Source organism: Drosophila willistoni, chromosome 3R (genome assembly GCF_018902025.1).
Source record: "Drosophila willistoni isolate 14030-0811.24 chromosome 3R, UCI_dwil_1.1, whole genome shotgun sequence".
Taxonomy (NCBI): Eukaryota; Metazoa; Arthropoda; class Insecta; order Diptera; family Drosophilidae; genus Drosophila; species Drosophila willistoni.
In genome coordinates, this window is record NC_061086.1 from 2,245,927 (window position 1) to 2,263,187 (window position 17,261).

General features: G+C 39.8%; 2 protein-coding genes across 3 annotated transcripts in view; both read right to left on the minus strand.

The window, feature by feature from the left end:
- LOC6651421 (octopamine receptor beta-3R) overlaps positions 1 to 708 on the minus strand; it is a 46,521-nt gene extending 45,813 nt beyond the window's left edge. For both annotated transcript variants that reach the window (XM_023180419.2, XM_002072620.4), the window contains exon 1: positions 458 to 708. The gene's annotated coding sequence lies outside the window, so the exon portion shown is untranslated. The remainder of the gene's footprint in view (positions 1 to 457) is intronic.
- Positions 709 to 6,168: 5,460 nt separating this feature from the next.
- LOC6651501 (octopamine receptor beta-2R) lies at positions 6,169 to 16,704 on the minus strand. The gene is made up of 6 exons (XM_002072622.4): positions 15,435 to 16,704; positions 12,059 to 12,157; positions 8,512 to 8,610; positions 8,076 to 8,434; positions 7,809 to 7,986; positions 6,169 to 7,458 (listed from the first exon to the last, which is right to left on the minus strand). Exons 1-6 carry the CDS (start codon positions 16,019 to 16,021, stop codon positions 7,137 to 7,139), a joined length of 1,644 nt encoding a protein of 547 aa, XP_002072658.3. The 5' UTR covers positions 16,022 to 16,704; the 3' UTR covers positions 6,169 to 7,136.
- Between the last annotated feature and the right edge of the window lie 557 nt (positions 16,705 to 17,261).

Sequence of the window (17,261 nt, forward strand, 5' to 3'; positions counted from 1 at the left end):
TTGTCTCACATAGACAATTACCACTGTACAGGTATGGACACCATTCGATTTTATGTATCATTAGAATGGCAGACAGTGTGCGACAATCTGGCCTACTTAGTCAATGTTGGCGGAGTATTAAAAATGTCAGACAACTAACAATTTTAACTTTATTAAAGCACAACAAGGGCAGCACAGTGTGACAGCAGCAGCAACATTGTTGATGGGTTGGGAGGGATCGAGGGCGGTCAGAGGTATGCTATCTGACTGACGACCGCTGACCTCTGCTCACCGTGTACAGGACAGACAGACAGCAATTCCAATTTACGTAACCGCTAAAAATGGTGCTTAACTTGAGTTTTTTGTTTCGTTCTCTCGGTTTTTGGTGCGAGTTTCGTGCTGCGCCTGAAAGCAGGCAACACCAAATGGCGCTGAAGCTGGTAGAAGGAAGAAAGTTTCGTTTTTATTGTTTGCTTACTTGCTCAACACGCGCTATGCGTCCGCGGCAGGAATCGGTATGGCATGGAGTAAGGTTGAGTATGGTGGAGTGTTGGAGGACCTCGACGCCGTCATTGTCGTTCTTCATTTGCGTTTTGCAGCTTGATGGGGTCGTTGGGGGAGCAACTTTTAGCCGTAGGCTGCGGCTCCGACTGCGGCGGGCTGGTAATACCAACGGAATAACACGACAAAAAAAAGTAACAACATATACACAGAAATATCCAAAAAGGAAACTTTTCGTTTGTTTGTTGCTTTTATCGCAGTTTATTGTTGTCGATGTGTTTCAGTTGTTGTTCTTGTTGCTGTTTCTCTTTTGGTTGATAACAGCTTCGTTAACTTCTTGCACGCGCGCTTCTTAATTTTTTAATGCCTTTTGGTTGTAGTTGTTGTTGCCTTTTCTATCGCTATTGTTGTTCAAACAATTTAATTTGTCATTAGCCCGAATGTATGTAGTAGAGCTATTTTTATTGCTGTCCAAAATCAGCGAAATCGATTTGTAAAAATGGTATTTCTCTTATGATTTTCACAAGGACTGGCCGCACGTTTTCCAAGACCAAGACCGGGACCAATAAACGTAAACACGTACAAGAGACCCAGCACACACACATACATATACTCTCACCCGTACAAGAGTAAATTGCACAACCCCACAGATTTAGATACAAATACAGACGCAGACACAGTCACAGATATAAAAAGACACTGACACAACTCACGTAGTTAGACTTTTGTATCGGGTTTCGCTTATTTTGTACCTTATTTCTACGAGTGTCGGGCGAAAATCGAAACACGCACATGTGCACCAGAATAAGAACCAGAATCAGGACCAAGACCAGGACCCAGGACCAATAAAACAACCGGCTGTTCGAGCTATTGGAATGGCACTTAAGTCAGACGGTAATGTCGCGAGCGCGAACGCCAAAACGCTGACCGTCGCCAACAGCTGTCATAGCCACTTTCGATTTGGTTACTTTATTTGTATTTTGCTATAGATATGTGTGACATGTGTGGTGGACGAAAGGCGTCCAGGTTGGACGGTCTTTCTGTGAACGGAGGTCGGTGGTCGATGGTCGGTCAGAGGTCTCAATTGTTTTTTCTACGGCCCTACGTTGCGTACGGCAATCGCAGTTGGACTCCAGCACTTCGGAGCTGTGATGTGTGCTTCGGTTGAATACTGGCCACTAACTAAATTGTGGGCATCGTGCCAAGTCCTTTGGCGGCATATCAACACAAATTTACGGCGAATTCTCCTATACGAAATCAAGAGCGATTCTGCGCACTCGAATTTAGGCGGGCAAATAAACATTTGCGTTTAAAACAGAGTTGCTCTTTAAAGTAGTAACTTTTTGAAACTCTTTTGGAGACGATATCCTAAAGGAACAACTTGCAATTATTCAAGAATTTTGAATAATTGTTAGCCTAAACTATAAAATTTAGTTCAAAGTTCATTTTTAGTAAAAGTATCTTTCGTAAAAATACTATTTTATTTGTAGAATTCAAATCTGCTACCTTTTAAATCAACTATAATGGCAGAGAAACGAGTGTGGCGCCAAGACTTGTGCCACTTGCTGCTTTCACTTGAATTTGCCGCATAATCTGCTTAGCCACATACTGGGTAAAATGGCGTCTGCCTCTACCTGAATACTTACCTGCATGCACAGCGTCAATATTTGCATTTGTAATAAAAATATTTTGCTGCCACATCCAAAAATGTGTGCGTAAATCTAAAAGAGATTTGTTATTTCTGCTAGTGTCGCGTTCGTGTCGCGCAACACGGAAGGGGAGGGGCAAACACACAAACAACTTACAATAATAACAGGATCCAGCTGACGAAAGCAACACATGTTGCAGCTCCATGTCACTGGGATCGAGAAAGAGATTGCTGATGGGGTGCTTGTCGTCTGTTGTACATGTCAAAGTTATTAAAACTCCATAAAAAAGGAAGAGAAACGATGGCACCGAATTTGATTTCTATTTCTTGATTGTTGGTGTGTCTGTGGCTGAGTGTGTGTATGGATGGGTGTGTGTGTGTATGTGTGTGACAGCCTCACTGAACGACTGACTGACTGAGTGATAGCGCACAGGACTATTTGACACTCTTTGTGCATTTAAATATTAAAATTTGATAAAAAATGAAAGAAAATTTGCGACTGCCATGGCATTTAAAATTGTGTTTATGCTTTTGACACCCAACATCCAACATGTCGCCTGTCAACTGTCAGGGCCAAATTAGTGGCATCTTGTGAGCGATGATTGTACCTGGCTCTCTCTCCCCTTGACCCCTCCGATCTCTTGCCTGACATTATGAACCACTCTATATATTGGCAAGCAGCAAGAACGTAATGGAAGCAAGACAGAGAATAATAGCGTGTTTGGCCCCAAGAGAGTCAAGTAGCAGACGTCAAATGCGAACGATTTCATTTAGACTTTGATGAATGAATTTTGATTTACACGCGCATTCATTATGATCGACTTTCCTTGGGTTTTGTTGTTGTTTGGCTAAATTTTTATATATAATATATTCTTCGGCAGTAATTCATTTAATAATAACTTTCTTCCCATAACTTCATCGGACGATTGAATACAATTAATGATTGATAACAATATTTTAGTTTTGACAGACTAGTTATCTATGTACATAATCGACTTCAAAGACCTTAATTCGTATGGACAATACTAGCCAAATGAAAGACATTAAATGAATTATGTGGGAATTTCTTGAATCAATTAGAGTACAAGGATTCCTTGTGCCACAAGCACCCCGTATTGTCGTTGATATATTCAATTCTAATTGGTAAAAGGTCAAACACAAATCTGTTGGCAAATTATCAGATTAAGTTCATATATTACTTAATCGGCTTAAAACATTAATGGAATTCAGTCTAAACACCAAGTAGCACTAAGTAGCTATTGGAGGCTGGCATGCATTGTGAAGTACTTTGATTTCAATAGATGATGATGGTAAATTGCATTGAGTTATTAAGAATTCTGCAATGACATCTAAGGGCACACTATATCTCGAGATCATCACCGACTTGTTTGCAGTCATTCAATTAGTTCATAAATTGAGATGTAAACATATTTCAATGCTTTCGCTCAACAAGCACTTTCCATAGGTATATTCGTTTTGAGACAATAGACCGACTTACGGCGGTTCAAACTTCAGTCGTGTCTTATATATTGTGTTTTTTGTTTTTTTTTTTTTTTTTTGGCAAAAATTTGCAATATTGCACATGGGCTACATTATGTTACTTTATGAGTTTTAAAAAATACCAATTTTAAGAGTGTTGGAGGAGTGGTGAGAGAAGGCCTGACTTTTGCGGAGGAACTTTGCCGAGTCTGTCACCTTTTTCGTAAATAAATTTAATTTATAACGCCCTATAAAATTGCAAAAACTTTTGCTTTTCTTATTTTCTTACAGCGCGGCCGTGGAGGCTGAAGCACACAGAGTTTGGGGCCGTATGTTGTGTTATTTAAAGTATTCAAAGTGTTTTTCCAGTCTCAAGTTGAAGTTACTTTGGTCAGGAAGGCGCAGCAATATGACAAATTACTTTTGCCAAGTGTTGCAGAAGGGAAGGGTCGGCGATGGAGACGTAGGAAGAGATTAGAAAGCGTGGGCCACTGGTATCGTTGCCATGACGCCGGTTAAATTATCTGCCAAATAAAAATCACTCATACGCCGCGCGTACCAGCGCCTTTCGCGAACGTTGCTAAGGGGCTTTTGAAGAAAATTTTGCAATTTGTCAGCCAACTCGCAAGCCTTGGCAGTTATTTAGAAGTTTACAACTGTCGCCGGCAGTAATCAGCTTTACTTTTGTACTTGCTGATAATATTTTGTTAATGTACTTTCCCAGGGTTGGGTGGTTGTTTGGCTGGTTGGAAGCAACTCGTACCGCAGTTCCATTGACTTCTATCAAATACAACGAAACGAAAGACTCGGTTATGTTTATAGATTTCATGTTTATTTCTGCATTTTCAATTTGGTTTTATGTTTTCAACTTGAGTTACGATTTCTTTCCCATAATACATACATTCGCTTTTGCATTTGCATTTCACAATTTTGGGTTTACTTGATGTTTTGGTATTTGGTTTTGTTTCTTGGCTTAATGTATATTACTCGAGGCTAAATCTGCTTGTCAGCTTGCATATAGCTACTTATTTGTAAGTTATTCTCTTCTCAACTTGTGTATTTTTCTCTTTTTTTTATTTTTTTATTTTTGCATAAAGTAACGAAAAGTTCAGTAGTTAAACATAACACATACAACATACAAATGTCATTAGTCATATATAATGTTAGTTTTTGTTTTTTTAAAAAAATATAACAAGTCCTTTGGAGTTTCTTTTGTTTTTTTCATTAATAATTATTTTGTTTTGCAATCTCGATCTCGTGTTGTAAGTATGTATATAGTTAGATAGTTTCAATCATTAGATTATTATACCCTTGCAGAGGGTATTATAAAATTGGTCAGATGTTTGTAACGCACAGAAGGAGACTTTTCCGACCCCATAAAGTATGAGAAGCTGAGTTGATATAGCCATGTCCGTCTGTCCGTCCGTCCGTCCGTCTGTGCGAATGCGTTTTACTCAGCCGTCTTAAGAGCTATCGGGCTGAAAATTTTTCGGGGTATTTTATTACCCGGGAAAAATAAAATATGAAAACCATCAGGATCGGACCACTATATCATATAGCTCACGAAGAACTAGAAGAAACATTTTCATAAAAATCGGAGTATGCTATGAAATTTACATATGTGATTGTAAAATAATTGCTTTGTTTGTATATTGATGAATTGAGTTGCAGAAAACAAATTTTGAACATGTAAAATTATTATTACCAAGGACTGCAAGGGTATATAAACTTCGGCATAGCCGATGTTAGCTTCTTCGATATTTTTATACTCTTTGTTTGTTGCAATAATTCTTAGGGGAAAGTTGTTTAATAAATACTATACATAACATTTACATACGTACACACATTCTATATTACATATATATGTTTTTATATCTATGTTGATTTAGTACACAACGAGCTTAAGTTCTTTAGTTATCATTGTTTAGCATATTATTTTTAAAATTTTATAATATTAATTTTTCTATAGACTAGCGTCGCGCTTAAATAACATGGAACAATTTACTTGAATTTCTTATGACTTTATGAATACAATTTATGGTTGTTGCTGCCATTACTGATGTTATTGTTGCTGCTGTTACCGTTTATGTTGCTAGTTGCATGTTGCTTACTGCTTGCAACAGCTTTTGGCTAAATAATAAATACGGCTTTCATTTGGTTTTTGCTTGAATATATGTATGTGTATAAATAAATATCGAATAGAAAATGCATTCGCATTGCTTTTCAAAGTCGTAGTCAAGATTCGTTTATTGTTTGAATTGAACACTGTTGAACGTTGAGCTTGGGCCGCAATTGCTGGAATCAAGTTGCTGACTTAGTATGCAATGCTCAAGCCTTTCCCCTAACAGGCTACACAGTCAACTTAATTCCAGGAACTGCAACGCAATTGTCACACACACATACTTACTCTCTCTCTCTCTCACTCGCACTGTTGCACTTACATATATTATTATTATTATTATTACGTTAAACACTTTATGCAACGGAAACGAACATTTGTTACTTACAATGTTATATACATAAGTAAGTCGTACATTGTATTGAAATGTTCGCGTCAAATCGATATTCGATGCACTTGAACTATACTAATAAGACTTCACACTTATTTTTGATTTTAACTGACTTTGTTTTGTTTTTTGTTTTCTTTCTCATTTTATTGCTAGATATATTTATTCAACTACAAGTTGCTAGAATTTAGTTAAATTTATTCAATAATTTTTTTTTTTGAGCATTGGTTTCGTTTTTTCTCTGTTTTGTTTATATCATACGATTGTCATGTCGAATAACACTTTCTTCTATCCCCTACACACCACACATTTTTACCAATTAAATGGCAGTCTGACCTATTAGATTCTAGCCATTCCAGTGTGTGTGTGTGTGTGTATGGTTGGATAATTTATGTGTGAGTGTTTCTCGTTTTTTAATTGGCACAGTTTGCAGTTTGTTTCCTATGTACATAGTATACAATAAATGTGGTATGTATGTACATACATACCTATAGACATTTATGAAAACATACATACGATGCATAGTATAGCTCAGTAGTTGATTGCCATTTCTTTGTTCTTGTGTTTTTCTTTTGTCATTGAATAAATAGCTTAACAAATTGTAGAAACTTAGTTGAAATGATGATTTTACAACCTGCTATTATACAAAAATATTAATTATTTACAATTGAATAAATAAATTATTTAGAAGACATAGTTCTCCCCAGGCAAAGGACACTTAGAGGAGAGTCGGAGCACATGTGTAAATTAAAGATTATCATTATCATCTGGACTAGAAGGTGCAATTTTTTCCCTCGTTCAAGTTCTTACACATGGCTGGAGGCGGTGGAGGAAGCTGCATTGTTATTCTTATTCCATTTGTTGATGTACTCCATTGGTATCTCAATTTGGATCTCCTGCACATCATCACTGGCCACCTGGGCTGGTCTAGCCACTTCAAGTCGGGTTCTGGCCACCTCCCCGCCAGCTGCTAATCGCTGCTGCTGCTGAGCAATCGGCGTCAAAAGCGCCTCGTCCCTGTATTATAAATTGTCGCCCATTTGCGACTGACGGCGATGCGATGGAGTGGTCGAGTTCAGGTAACTCTCCGAGTAGACGCTCTTGGCCCTCTGATCGTATCGGAGGCTCGAGCGGCGTATGTCAATGTCGAGGGGCATATGGCGATCCTTCCACCAGTTGCAGAACAGGCAAAGAAGTGTGTTGCGGAAGGCCTCTCGGAAGTCGCGATTAAAGTACGCGTAGATGAGGGGGTTTAGTGTGGAGTTAAAGTAGCCAATCCAGAAGAGTATGGAGACCACGATATCTGGCACCTGACACGGCCCGCAAGTCATTGAGAGTGTGTACCTGTGGAGCAGGAGAAGTAGATTAAGCGGAGCTTCAGAAAAGAGCAGTACAAATGTCCATAAATCTCTCAAGCATGAGTAAGTGAGCCCTGGCTTTGCATAAATGAGAATATTTCGCGCATCTCGCGGCTTTTGGTTCTTTTTTTGTAATTTTTTTTTTTTTTGGTTTTTGTATACTTGTGTTGTGTTTTTATGGGGTGTAAAGACAAACACAACAAAGGCACAATATATGAGTTATATTTAATTATGCATGCTTCACATTAGATAAATTATGCCCTCAAACACAAAATCCCCTGTCAGCAAGAGCTGGGCCAGGGACCGGGGGGCAAGCCGTGAAAGCCCTCCACTCACCACAAAAAGAATGGCAGCCAGCAGAGTATGAAGGTGCCCATAATGATGCCCAACGTGCGTGCAGCCTTGTGCTCCCGCTTCATTTTGATTAAGTGCTTGTCCTTTGTGGGTGTGTGCTCCTGCTCGACCTCGTGCAGTGTCAATGTTTTCGATGAGCCCGAGCCGCTCAGCGCTTCGCCTGCCAAAATGACAACATGAGAAATGCGGGTTAGTTGGGACTAAGTGGTTAAGGACTAGGATTCGCCTTCCGTTTTGGCGGGGTCTCACCTGACGGCTGCATAGATGGGCGGTGCATAAGCATAGCGTTGCCGTGTCGCATCATCAGCTGCTTTTCCTGCCGATTGGCCTCACGGAAAATTGCGAAATATGTGAATATCATGATGGTGCACGGTATCCAAAATGAGATTGAGCTCGATATTATCGCATAGTACTTGTTCACGACAAACGAGCACTGCTCCGGATTTTCCTTGACAAATATCTTGTGCTCATCGGTCGTATACCAGCCAATGAAAATGGGCAGGAACGAGAGCAAAGCCGGCGATATCCACGTGTTTAGCAACATAATGCCAACCACGCGTTTTGTCATGCTAATCGGATACTTGAGCGGCTTAACAATGGCATAGTATCTAAAAAAATATATTCGAAATCATGATGAACGGTTGCTGATGCCTTATTGTGGTCTAAAGGGCATCCGAGTGCTTACCTATCGACGGATATGCAACATAAATGCAAAATGCTAGCTGTTGAAAAGTACACATCCAAACTGTTCCACAAATCGCAGAGAAACGGACTGAAATTCCATCTGAAAGTACAATAAAATTATCTATGCAAATCTATAACAAGTAATCTAAATGTCATAAGACCTATCTTCTTATCTATGAGCATTGCCCAAATAGTATGCTATGCCAAATTATGCAATAAGCCAGTTTCTTTTTTTTTATTACTTGTCATTGCCTCTTAGTATTTATCGATTACATAAATCAGGTGACATTGGCCATGTCTATACCAAGAAGCGTCCTTCCAACTAAGAGTAACTAAGAGAGGGGAGTGGGGGAGTCAAATTAAAAGCTTAAGTGCAATGAGCGCTGAAAGTGGGCTACCAAAACCAACATCACACCAGCTCCTGCATCAGGAACTGCATGAGAAACTCATTAAAACTTGCCTCGCCGTTGCCCATGGCTGTCGTGATAGGCGCTGGAAATTTAATATCGAGCGACCAGTTTCACATCAGTATCAAAAACTTTTCGACTATGGACAAACTGTGGCAAAGGAAGCCAGTAGCAGCTCGCAGGTAGTAGGCGCACTTTATTCACCTCTACTCTGCGCTTCTTTGGCAGCCACTTGATCCTGATTTTATACCCTTGCAAAAAGGGTATATTAATTTTGGTCAAAAGTGTGCAACGCATAGAAGGAAGCATCTCCGACCATATAAAGTATATATATTCTTGATCAGCTCGACGAGACGAGTTCAAATAGCCATGTCCGTCCGTCCGTCCGTCTGGATCAACGCAAACTCCTCCTAGACCGTAAGAGCTACAGAGCTGAAATTTTGCATGTAGGCTTGTATATACTGCAGGCGTTGTATATCTCGGATTCAGCCGGATCGGATCACTATATCATATAGCTCTCATACAAAAGGCAAAGTCACGAACAGTGACTTTTCTTAATAACTTCGTTATTTTCTGAGCGATTGTCGTGAATTTTAATATTGGTGAGTTAATTACACATATAAACGACTATGCCAAGATCGATTTGATCAAGATCGGGTGACTATATCATATAGCTCCCATAGGAACGATCTTTCGAAAACAGTGACTTTGGTGAATAACTTCGTTACTTTTGACGCGATTGCTTTCAAATTAAACATTTGTTAGTTTAATATATCTGTTAATGATTGTGCCAAATTTGATAAGGATCGGGTAACTATATCATATAGCTCCCATAGGAACAATCGGTGGAAAACAGTGACTTTCATCAATAACTCCGTTATTTCCTATGTAGGCCGTTCTTTCGCAAACATTAGCCTTTTTAGCTTAAACGTTTTTCCACTTTTGATGGCTATAGGTAAGGAAAGAGTTACCAAAAATGTTGCAAGGGTATACAAACTTTGACGCGGTCGAATTTAGCCCCGGCCCTCTGGTTTTTTGGTATTTTCATGACTTTTTGTTCTTTTTGTATGCACCGTCATGAATTGACGCTTAAGCTGGGCCATGTAACAAGCGCTACGATGAAAATGTCGACGACGCCCTGGGCCCAACAGCGTCAATTATGCAACTGGCTGTGAAGGTGAAATTGCTAATGAATACCAAGTGGGTGGCAATAGGCACGGTGCCGAAGACGATGGGGACGAGAACAGCGGCCAATGCCAATTTATACGTTGCCGCCGCCGTGGCCAAGTGGCCCAACTGAAGTTTTCCTGGCTTGAGCTCAGCTGCGCCTGAAAGTGTGCACATTATGCCCAGACACTGCCGGCAATGGCACTGACAACATTTGCTCTGATCTCGACACTGAAGTCGAACTTAAAGCGAGCCCTTTAAGCAGCGGCGTCCATGCATAATTAACTAAGTTGAGCCAGCTGCACTTGGCATCATATTCGCGAATCGCATTACATACTCACACAAATGCATCCACGCAGACATTTGTGTGAAGGATGTGACCATGTCACATCATGATGGGTTTGCCATTCCTTAGAATAGTTTTAAAAATGTATCTGCCCAGTGGGTGGCCAAATACATACATACTAAGAGGATAGAGTATCTAAAGAAATCTTGTTGGTAACTGGACTTAGAATGTCAACAAAAAAAAAATTTAAATTTGAAGAAAAGTCACTAGTTATTATTTAGTATTGAATGTTTTTAAAACAAAAAGATAAAAATAATCATTATTGGTTATTTAAATAACATTTTGTGGATTTATTTGCTGTAGTTTCCAAAAAATAGTTTAGTTGGTAGTTGAATTAAATTCTTTGCTGATAAAACGTTTATTAATAATAAGATAGATATGATTTAAGAAATAATAGTAATTTTCGGTCTCTGATTTCGTTTGGATTTAAGAGTCGGAACCTTGACCTATTCTCTGAATATTTAATTAGTCGTTTGTTTGTGGATAGTCAGTGGTAAATCGAGAGCGCTAGGCAAAAATTACGGTTAGCAAAGTTCCTATTATCTATTATGTATGCTTTTCGTTTACCGTTGTGTTAGTGTACACAAATACGTATAAAATTAAACTTTGGTTGAATTACGTTGATACATATGAATATCCTTTTTTTAATGAATCCCTTTTATAGTAATTTCTTCGTAAGATTTAAGAGTTTTTGTTTTGAATACATCCACAGTTTATTTATCGTTAAATATTGGCATAGAGATTACAAATTCGATTCTAAATTTTGGAGGGAAACCTGTAATCAGTACAAAGAACACAAGTGAAGTAACTAAATTAGAAAAGCGACAAATGAGATTTTATGCATGTGTTGTCTAGAATTCAAATATTTGGACTTTCAGTTGTATAAGATTGTTTTCCGATTTATTGGTAAATTAAATTTTTTTAGACTGTGGAATTCGACAAATATTAAAATAAGTATTCAAAATATCATTTCGTAGGACGAATGCCAAAATCACAGAAAACTATGAGATTTCAATGTGCCATAGACTTTCGTTTGATGAAGTATAAAGAATGGCATTAGAGTGACCTATTAAATTTCCTATATGTAGGACTTTTTTTAAAATGTTTAGGGTATGAGAGATTCGGAGAGTGCAATATTAAGCATGCCAGATTGTTTTAGTTTTAATACTTGAGCACAAATGCACGCACATGAGCAGAGAAAGGATGCTGACTTGCCACATTTGCATCACACACACGCAAACACACAGGGGAAAGGAGATCTGGGAGGGGGGCGTCATGGTCTCACTGGGGCATAAATAAACGTTGCTTTCATTTTTCAGGGTTTTTTGTTTTTGGGTTGTTTATTTTGTAGCTACTGGCCGCACCGTTGCCACCGCTGCCTCGTCTACCTAACAAATCAACCGACCGACTCTTATGGCCATCTCACTCATTCCTCCTCTCGACATTCGGACTGGCATTTCGTTTGGTCTTGCATTGAGCTACAGTTGTAATTTTTGCTCAGTAGTTTTGCTTACTTCTTGTTGCAGCTTTTGTTGTTGCTGCCATTGTATATATGTATATAGGGATATGTACATATGTATGTACTATATAGTATGTATGTATGTAGTTTTGTTTGTCTTTGTACTTACCGCCCAGTTACTTGCACACTAAAGTTAAATGTCATGGCCATAATAGCGACCATTATATCAGCCATAGCTAAGGAAACTACAAAGTAATTCGTTATAACTCTGCAAAGAGAAATCAGAATAGAAGAACATCAGAAGAATAGAACTGAGTGGAATCGGTATTAAAACGAGAGAATTGCAAACAAAATGGCGAACGAGCTAATCAGGATATATCGCATGAAAGTCTGAAAGGATGCGTGATGCATGAATGCTTGTAGTGTGTGTTAGTGCTTCTTAGCATTGTGTGTGTGGATGGGAGTGTGGCTGAAGGTTTGCATGAATGTATGTTTGTATGAGTTGGCATTCGTCGTACTCGTATGTTGGGCTTGGCCCGCCTGTGGCTTAAATGGCCCCCTTTGTAATGGCCAGCATGGGGCATAATTGAAAACCGCAGGGAAAGTTGGCTAACGAACCGACGAGTAGAGTAGTAAACTGATTTGCAGCATGGAGGCACTGAGACAGGTGGATAAAGGTTTTCAATTCCATTTTTTGCATATTTGTTATTTAAATTGAATTTAAATTACATTGTCAATTAGACAATGGCTCTACCGGTGAGTTTCTTTTCTCGTTATGTATTCTATTAGATGGCGATGGGAAATGGACTCGTCGTAGTAGCTAAAAGTGCTTTTAATATTTTCAACGTTAATTGCAACAAATCGGCGCCATTTTGCGAATGTTTTACCATTAGTCAGCCGGCAAGGCGGTTGCCAATAATCTACACAGGCGAAGCAGCGCCAAACACCGATGGGAATGGGGAACCAAAGTGAAGGCACGTTAACAGTAAGCGGAAACACTTGCCAGATCCCGGCACTTGCGCATCCTTCAAGTGAAGGCGATGACGGCAGCGTTTCCAGTGCGTTAATGAGCTTCTATCTTTCCCTAGATACTGTACATAAAAACCTTATATATATATATATGTTATATATATATGTAGGTTTGGATCATCTTTAGCAAATAATTTAAAATTCGCCTGGCAAACAAAAAATTTTATTGTGCATAGAACATTTTAAATTTATGCTCTCATAAAAACCATAAGCTGCCTTAATTGCCAAAGTTGTTGCCGCTGTTGCCGTTGTTGGTTTTTGTGTTTGTATTTTTCTTCCATTTCCTCTGTGGCGGTGCGGTGGGGTGGGGTGTCGTTCCCGGATGGGCGCGTGTGCTCGGAGCTGAGGCAACGGCATTTAATTGTCACTTTTTTTGCCATTCCCTTGTTTTTACGCTACGTATGCGTAATATCCACGAGTATTTGCGGCAAAAGAACAATAGAAAGTTGCGGAGAAAGAGGCGAAACGAGGGAGAGATACATACATACACAGATAGATAGATGGATGGGGGCGGAGCTTAGACAACAAACTGACCATTGTGAAAGAGGCTCTATGCTTTTCAGATTCGTTGAAATATTTGCTCACTTAAATTTCACCCGTCCTAGGCAACATAAAAACAAAGTCAGAGACATCATCCGTCGGCATCCTCATTAGTGTCTAAGTACCTAAATATTTTTCCCTCCAAGCTTTGGTCCCGGACGATGGTTGTTCTCACGAAAGTCACTTATAGTACATTCTCCTAATAAAAAATGCCGCTCATTAGCTGCAGCAAAAGGAGAAATTAAGCGACGTTCAACCTTAATTATGCCCTTTTTGTTTTTCTGTAATTTTTTTATATTTGTTGTTGTTTTATTTCTCTTTTGCTATCTGGTAAAAGTTTGTTTGCCTTTTTTCGCCACGCGCAAGTTTTGGCCAAGAGTATTTAAAGTTTTGCTTTATTGCAAAAAAATGTGCGTGGAGCACTTAGGAAAAAAAAATTAAAATGGCCTGGCGCAAGCTTGGAGGATGGTTCTAGCTGACGAGTGTCGCGTATAGGAGGAGGGATCCGACAGCGTCAACAACTTTTGATTGCATGCCTGTAATATGAGGCAGGGACAAAGTAAACTTTTGATTATGTTGCCGCCGAGTTTTAGTTAAAAGGAGTGGAGTGCAAAAGTAAAGTGAAAATCGACTGGGTGGACGCAGATAGTGAGCAGATTCATGACGCGCTAAATTGATTTGCCTGCCAGTTATTAAAGCATAACTAAAAATATTAATGAACCGAAGCCAGCTGACGTCTCATCATTTATCACTAAAAAGTTGTTTTTGTTGTTGTGCTTGGCTTTTCGTTGGTATATTTTATGGTAATGTGTTTCAATGTGAGAAATGTTGAGCGAAGGACGGCAGCGGACCCCGACCCGGCAGTTGACAGCGCATGTAACGAGGTCGTTCCGAGACGTTGACAAGTGTGTGTGTGTCTATCAGTCCCTCTGTGTCTGTGTGTGTGTGTCTGTATTTGAATGAAACATTTTAAAAGCGAAGTTTTATTGGTTTATTATTATGATGAGCAAATCATTCGAATTGACATAAACAAAAACTTGTAATCTTTTTTAAGATCTTAAACAATGAAATTGTTCGAAGCAAACACATTTTGTTTGTAAAATAGTTCACTTTAGTTGTAGATTTTGGTTTTGTTTGCCAGAATTCACTAACAATAAGTGGAACCCAATATCCATTCAACTCAAAATGCTGCGTACTGGCAATTAAGTATCCCTTAGCATGCAAATTGGATTCGTGAATAAAGTCATAAAAGTTAATTTGTCATTAAAATAATGAATGCCGCCGCACTGCTCTTTGTTGCCTGTCATATCGGAGACGTGTAATAAGGCGAGGGGCGGAAACGGAATGAGAGAAAAATGTGCAAATGATGCAGTTGAAACGAAACGCAAGAGGGCCAATGGGGCGGGGATAAACAAGAAAGGAAACTTTTGCGCTCAATTATAAGCTAAATAAATAAGGACAATGGAGAATCTGCATAAAATACAATCACATGGAAACGCAGGATTCAACGACTACGAATTTCCTAGCAGCGGGAACCCGGAAGCAGAAACTCTTCCGAGGCAGGTAAGAGGGGAATATGCGAGTATATAGAAGCGAAACTGGAAGAGCATCAACAGACATCTTTTGGGAGGAGATGGCAAAACGGACGTGCATGAATTTTATGCAAAGTTGACAAAAATCGCGCATAGAAAGCAAAAATGCTTCTCACTTTTTATTCGTGTATTTCCTGTTCTGTGCTTTAAGGGATGAAGGAAAAGGGACAAAATTAACTCTGCAAAACAATTTTATGCAAATTACTGGGCTAAGGGGGAGTCAAAAGAATTACATAGCGAAAGCAGCGCTAATTGCTTTTTCACAGATAATTACAGTTTGAGTGAGAGAGTAAGTCAGTGGGTAGGTGGGTGAGTCAGTGAATGGATGGATGAGTACAAATGAAAGGGAATAAGCGGAAAGGGTTTTGTCTCAGCTATACGCACCTTAATTTTCTAACACGCATCACAGAAATAATAACAAGAAGATTACCGCAAATGGCGGCAATGATGATGAACAGCATCACAAATGCCTTGAGTACCCAAACCACATCATCAAACCAATCCTCTCCTGGTTCGCCCATTGGCATGCTGCTGCTATTGTTACTGCCACTGCTGTCATTCAGAGGCACCGACGAATTCAATGCGTGCATCGATGTGGGGGGCATGGGCGTGGCAATGGCCTGCAATGGCAGGACAATGGCATCAGCGACTGTCGCTGACAGGGCGTTCGTTGTGTGTAGCATAGCGGCTGCTGCTGCGGTCAGCCCCAGTAGGCCTAAACTAGAGCAACGATTGCTTATTGTATGCTGGGAGTCTGGCCGCAGGCGCTGTTCCTTTTCATCACCTTCCATCTCGGTCTCCAGCTCCTGGACCTGCTCCGGCTCTACTGGTTCACAGCAACAGCGTCTTTTACGTATCCTTGCGGCGCTTGTTCTGTGTCTGCGGAGTCCACCTCGTGTGGTTTGTGCTGCTGCATCGATTGCTAATGTTGCCGAGTCGGGCCCATGGCCTTGATCAAACTCCAGCAACATGATTTTTGTCTCTGATCGTTTAACACTTGATTCGGTTCAATTGCTTTGCTTGTTTGCTTTCTCACAAAAGTTTGTCCAGTTTCGCGGATTTGTTGCATTTGTTAATTCACACCGCCGACTGCGACCGCCATTAGAAATTCGCGACACGCTCGGTGCTAACAACGTTGAAACCAAAACTGAAACGGCCACCGCAACGGAAATTGATTCGCAAAAGTGTTGCGGCGACGTCGACGTGGACGTTTCCGTCGACTTGTTCACGTCCAACGTTTCTCCGACTGCTGTCCCTGCCTGACGACGCCCACTCAATGGATGAGATGATGATGATGGTGGCCTCGTTGTCGCCGCTGCTGTTTTTGTTGCTGCTGCTGTTGCTGATGTTGATAATAATGCTGCTATGGAGGCAAACGACGCTGTCGCTGACTGGACTTAGCGTTCTGTTTCTCTTTTCTTAGGTCTGCGTTGTTTTTTATTTCGGTGTTTTTTGGGCTATTTCACTGTGCGGCTTCTGTTTTTGTATATATTGCTCGTTGATTGGGTTTTTTTCTAGCTTCAAGCGGCTGCTTTTTAATTTTGTTCATTTTTTGCGGCTGTTAAGGGGGAAGGGAAGGTGGAGGCCACGTCGCTTAGATGATTCTCCTGCTGCTGCTGCTGCTGCTACTGCCACCAAATTTCATTCTCTTTTAGTTTTATTTTTAACATTTCTTGGCTTCCATTTATTTTTAGTGCTTCTAGTTTTTCCCTCTGCCACTAATTCAAATTTCAATTTCGTTGCGCTAAAAAAAGTAAATGATTGAAAAACAATCAGGACTAAATGGATAAAAGAAAAAACAAATCAGAAATACAAATTCTATCGATTATAATCATTTTTTTTTTTTTTGCCAATGAGTAGAAAATATTGTATTAAGTTCTTGTTGCTGCTGCTGCTGCCTTGGCCATTTGTATTGATTTGAGTCAATATTTGTTTATTTACTGACGCAAAAATGTTGCCTGATGATGATGCGTGTGCGTGTTTTGGGTTATTTCGCGCCAAAATACAGGGTGTTGCCCCATTCGATTGTATGGTCATGGGAAACTGCTTTGCACTTTTGTTTTGTATTTGTTTGTTATGTTTTCCATTCTGCCTTTGGATGAATGAAACTAGAAAATCAATTACAAAATGACAACACCCAGTATACTGCTAATGATTTATATGACAACAGCTGCTGGTCTGAAGAATGTCACTGGCTTCAAACGCCGCCAA